Source organism: Notothenia coriiceps, unplaced genomic scaffold (assembly GCF_000735185.1).
Source record: "Notothenia coriiceps isolate Sejong01 unplaced genomic scaffold, NC01 NC01_scaffold00015453, whole genome shotgun sequence".
NCBI classification, from domain to species: domain Eukaryota; kingdom Metazoa; phylum Chordata; class Actinopteri; order Perciformes; family Nototheniidae; genus Notothenia; species Notothenia coriiceps.
This window is the reverse complement of record NW_011348154.1, coordinates 1-4,345: the sequence shown is the minus strand read 5'-3', so window position 1 is coordinate 4,345 and position 4,345 is coordinate 1. Positions and strand designations below refer to the sequence as shown.

Sequence of the window (4,345 nt, the reverse complement as noted above, 5' to 3'; positions counted from 1 at the left end):
AGTGAATACATTTTGGAATACTTATTGGAATTATTGGTGGAAAAGTTTCCTCACAAAATGTAATATTCATTACCGGCAGAACTGTGTGCACACTGCACAGCGCTGCAGCATGTCTGTTAGCGAGAGAGAGATGCAGCATGTCTGTGAGGCCCCGCCCCCGCACGCAAATGAGAGAGAGATCTCTTTTAAAATATATTGAAAGTAGAAACGGAAATGTTTGATAAAATGTGCAAGATAACGTTTATGTAGCATTTATTTATTGTCGAAATTATGACATTTCATAACGGGATCAAATCAAAAGTGAATGGCCTGCTGCTGCTGAATGCATGGGGCGAGTGACTAGAAACAGTTTTAAAAGTTATTACATCGTCTCAGATAATAAATAATAATGATAATTCATTCTATTTAGGGGCGCCTTTCAAAGCACCTAAGGACACCTTACAATTCATAACATATTCCAAGGAAAGGTTTTAAGACAGTACAAAGAATGCAGTCCGGGAGATGTTTTTTATGTGGGGTGCAGATGAGAGGGAGCTGTCCAGAATGACACCAAGATGTTGTGTTTGAGTTCTTGATAAGCCATTAAAACAGTAAAATAAGTGTCTCCTGTTTACCAAAACGTACCCATCTGTTGTGGAAAAATAAAGCATTCCAAAATTATTAAAAGTAATCTGAAAAGGTTCTGATTAACTAATTTCTAGTTCCGGATTGTTTTGGTGTGAACGCACATTTTCGGAACTATATCGGAACTAAAGTGGGAAAAGTACCCTAAACAGCGACCGTCTGTTAAACGTTATCGATTCAAACAGGAACGTTTTATTAATATTTTATTTCGAGCTATTGTCTTTAGTAAAAACAAAACTAGTCGAAGTGGAGATGCTCCCAGGGGAAGCTGATCCACCTTCAGGTGCTGGGACAGCTCGGTCTCTCTGCAGCTGTATGAGCCGCGGTCTGTGTGAACGTTGCTCCACAGTTGAATGCAGGGCCGTAGCTGCGTTTTTAACGGGCCTAAGATGATATTTAAAATGATTCACTTTTAATGAATGTACTGCTCGTTTCGTTGCTTGATAAGCTTGTGGACATAGTGTAGTTTTGTTTCTACAAGTACAGTTTTAGGGACAAAAAAGTTAGGGGGGCAGCTGGGGGGGCAAGGCTCTACAGCGAGGGGCATCTGCCGCCCTTTGCCCCCCTGTAGATCCGCCCCTGCATTAACAGTACTGTCAATATAAAAATGAATCTTCAGCAGAGCAATCCTCACCTGTAGTGGGCACAGAGCTGGTAGGAGGTGGCGTGGTAGAGCAGCAGCGTGTTCGCGTGGTCGTCCAGTGTCCACACCGCCTCCTCTCCCCATAGGCTGAAGCTTGTTGTCATGGATACAATGGAGGACGGCGGGCTGTAGGGATCGAGCCTTCGAACAGCCTGAAGACTCAGACAGTCAATGACCAGCACGCCTGGACCATTGGAGAGCCATAACTGAGGAACAATGGATAGGGACAGTGTTGGAGACGGAGAGATCCTCAGGAGAGAGTGTTTATTTTGAAGCTACCTTTTAGTGACTCCTCAGAAGTTCCCTGCACCCACCTGGGATCCCCTACTGACCAGCACCATGCTGCTGACTGGGTAGGGCCTCTGCCTGGGGTCCGAGTCCTTCAGGGAGAACAGCGTCCTGTTGAGGGTGTGTGAGCACAGGTAGGTCTCCCCCTCCAGAGGGAGGTCCTCCAGCAGGCTGTACACTGCCACCAGGCCGTCAGACATCCCCGCAAACACTCTGGCCAGACTCTGAACAGACCAGGACGTTCACATTTTAATAATCATCACGTTTTACAGGCTGTGCACCTCTTTGGACTATTCATGACGCGCTGTAGAACCAAACTGGCAGTGTTAGCCTGAAGATAATTTGACGTTATCTGGTAATATGAACATTTATAAGCGGCTTATTTCTATAACATGAAAGATGTGCACGTCACACGGCCATATAATTATTTGTGTGCGTGCGTGCGTGCATGCATGCATGCGTGCGTGTGACCTGTTCTTGGGCTGGAACAGGGAGCAGGCAGGTGATGATGGCTGGACAGGAAAAGTGTTTCTGGGGCTGGCTGAGCGGACACATATCCTTCAGACTGTAGATGAAAATCTCCTGCTCCTGTTACACAATAATAAACATACTTTCAAGACTTTAAGATGTTCAAATGAATATCTATCTTTGTGTTCAGAATACAGCTGGTTGGACTAGCTTAGCATAAAGTCTTAAGCTGGGCGATACAGCTGGCTGTAAGCAAGTTTAGAAATCTACTACCCACACTTATGGTTCACAAATATTCGCTGCACTGACACATTCATGACCCGCATGGTTGAAAGCATTTTAATATATGTTGTAAATGATTGAGAGAACACGATGACTCTTCGATCGCAAACACTAAAAAGCATTCTGGCCTCTTTCATTAAAAACCTTTCACAAGAAAACAAACTCTCAAAAGATGATTGACTTAAGCACCAGGCGGAGCACTCTGGTTCCAGAGTGTCTCAGTGTTACAGATCCCGAGAAGCCATGCTATTGTGGTTCATCCAAACATTGAGAGAGAGTCCCCCCCCCCCCCCCCCAGGAGCATGGCGAGGTCACTAGTACTGTGAAATAGAAATAGAAATAAAGCAGCGGTGTGTACCTCAGTGGCCATCCATAGAATGTTACCCATCTTCATCTGACAGCTGACCCTGCTGCCTGCACAGCTCATCCTCTTCACTTCCATCTGCCCCTTCTCCACATTCACCACACTGTAGCTCCTGCACAACACACACAGCAATACACAGAGTTGGTGTGGAAATGCCCCTGCCAACCTGAGCAGTGATCAGATGCACCGCTGGTTATCCAGGTGCTGTCCACAACAAAAGAAAATAACGATCTTGTGAGTGTGAGTTAGTTTCGTGTGTGCAGGGTTTAAAGAAAAAACGGTGTAAAAACTGAAGCGCAGCTATAACGTGCGTGGACAATAAATCAAATTGTATTTATATAGCCCAATACCAAAATTACACTTACAAGGGGGGCTTAGTGTTTGAAGCATACCCACAAGCTATTAACACTCTCCAGCAACATTCGGCTGCAGAGTTTGTAAAATACTTTGTTCATTTTGGTTACTTCACGGTACTTTTTTTGGTAAATGTATTGTACACATGAAATGTATTCAACCAGACTGTGTGAAAACAGTTTTGGCCTAAAAAGAAAATCAAAACGTGAAGAAAACAAGTCAAAGAGAATAGAAAAAAATCAAGCAGGCAGAAGCTGGATTTCCAATATATATGAATATAGCCTACTGTAGGCTACAGCTTTCAATGTGTTTATGAAATATATAAGCCCATGTTGTCTGTGCTGCATTTAATATCACATTAAGAATATGGATAAATCCGGGTTAGCAACTTATAACTAAATTATCTAATTTTGTTTTGGGTGTTTGTGTTTAGGCATTCTGTGAATAAAGGGGCTTCATAAATTAAGATTATTCATTTGAAGGGATGTAACGATATACTGAATATCGCGGTAAATAAACGTCCCAATACCGTCGTGAGACTGACAAAACCTACTGCGATTTAAAAATCCTACCGCGATTTTTTTTTTAAACCTTTATTTAACCAGGTGGTCCCATTGAGATCATCGATCTCTTTTTCAAGAGAGACCTGTCCAACATGGCAGCAAGTAGGTTACAACATGAACATAAAACAACAGATAACACAAAAGGACATCGTATTTACAGGGCTACATTTACACACCTAGAGACATTGACAAGTACCAACAGTATGTTTATATCTCGCCCTGTCAATAAGCCTCACCTTCTTGGCAAAAACTGTATTGTTTTTGAAGTGGTGGAGAGACCATGCACAGTTTGACCCACTGCTGTCACCCATGGCCAAAGCACATCTGTCCGTCCCACTGAGGTGGCGTTAGACTTTTTCGCTGTCCGTCATTTTTGACAGACAGGATCGTAAAATATCCGTCATAATCCCTTATTACCCGTCGGGTCTGAACAGTTCACGAGAGAGCACGCTCGTGAACTGTCAACGGGGGGGGGGCGGTGTTATGCCGTGTGTGCATGCACCTCGCGGGAGCGCGCACAGCGTAAAGCAAAACCTCCCAGACATGTATTGATCTGTACGGCAAAGTACGGTTTGGAAACTATATCATTTCCTTTTGGAGGGCATGCATAACACGGCATAACATCAGAGCCTGGCGCTGTTCCGAGTTTGTTCTAATCTGTCAAAATGACAGACTGCTTTCAGATTTTTCCGCCATTGTTAAATAAAATATTCGGTTAACGCGACCACTGGTGTCCCAGCAACATCAGTACCAAGCGAG

The 4,345-nt window shown here is 43.8% G+C and overlaps 1 protein-coding gene across 1 annotated transcript; it reads right to left on the bottom strand.

The window, feature by feature from the left end:
• Positions 1-1,254: 1,254 nt before the first annotated feature.
• On the bottom strand, positions 1,255-2,815 carry LOC104948930 (leucine-rich repeat serine/threonine-protein kinase 1-like). Its single transcript, XM_010775170.1, has 4 exons — positions 2,664-2,815; positions 2,027-2,143; positions 1,582-1,779; positions 1,255-1,473 (listed from the first exon to the last, which is right to left on the bottom strand). The coding sequence occupies exons 1-4, from the start codon at positions 2,745-2,747 to the stop codon at positions 1,255-1,257; spliced, it is 618 nt and encodes a 205-aa protein (XP_010773472.1). The 5' UTR covers positions 2,748-2,815.
• Between the last annotated feature and the right edge of the window lie 1,530 nt (positions 2,816-4,345).

Coding starts and splice junctions, on each gene's coding strand:
- LOC104948930 (XM_010775170.1), bottom strand. CDS start 2,747: ATGGAAGTGAAGAGGATGAGCTGTGCAGGCAGCAGGGTCAGCTGTCAG. Junction 2,144..2,663: donor TTCTATGGATGGCCACTGAG/GTACACACCGCT, acceptor ATTGTGTAACAG/GAGCAGGAGATTTTCATCTA. Junction 1,780..2,026: donor CTGTTCCAGCCCAAGAACAG/GTCACACGCACG, acceptor TGGTCTGTTCAG/AGTCTGGCCAGAGTGTTTGC.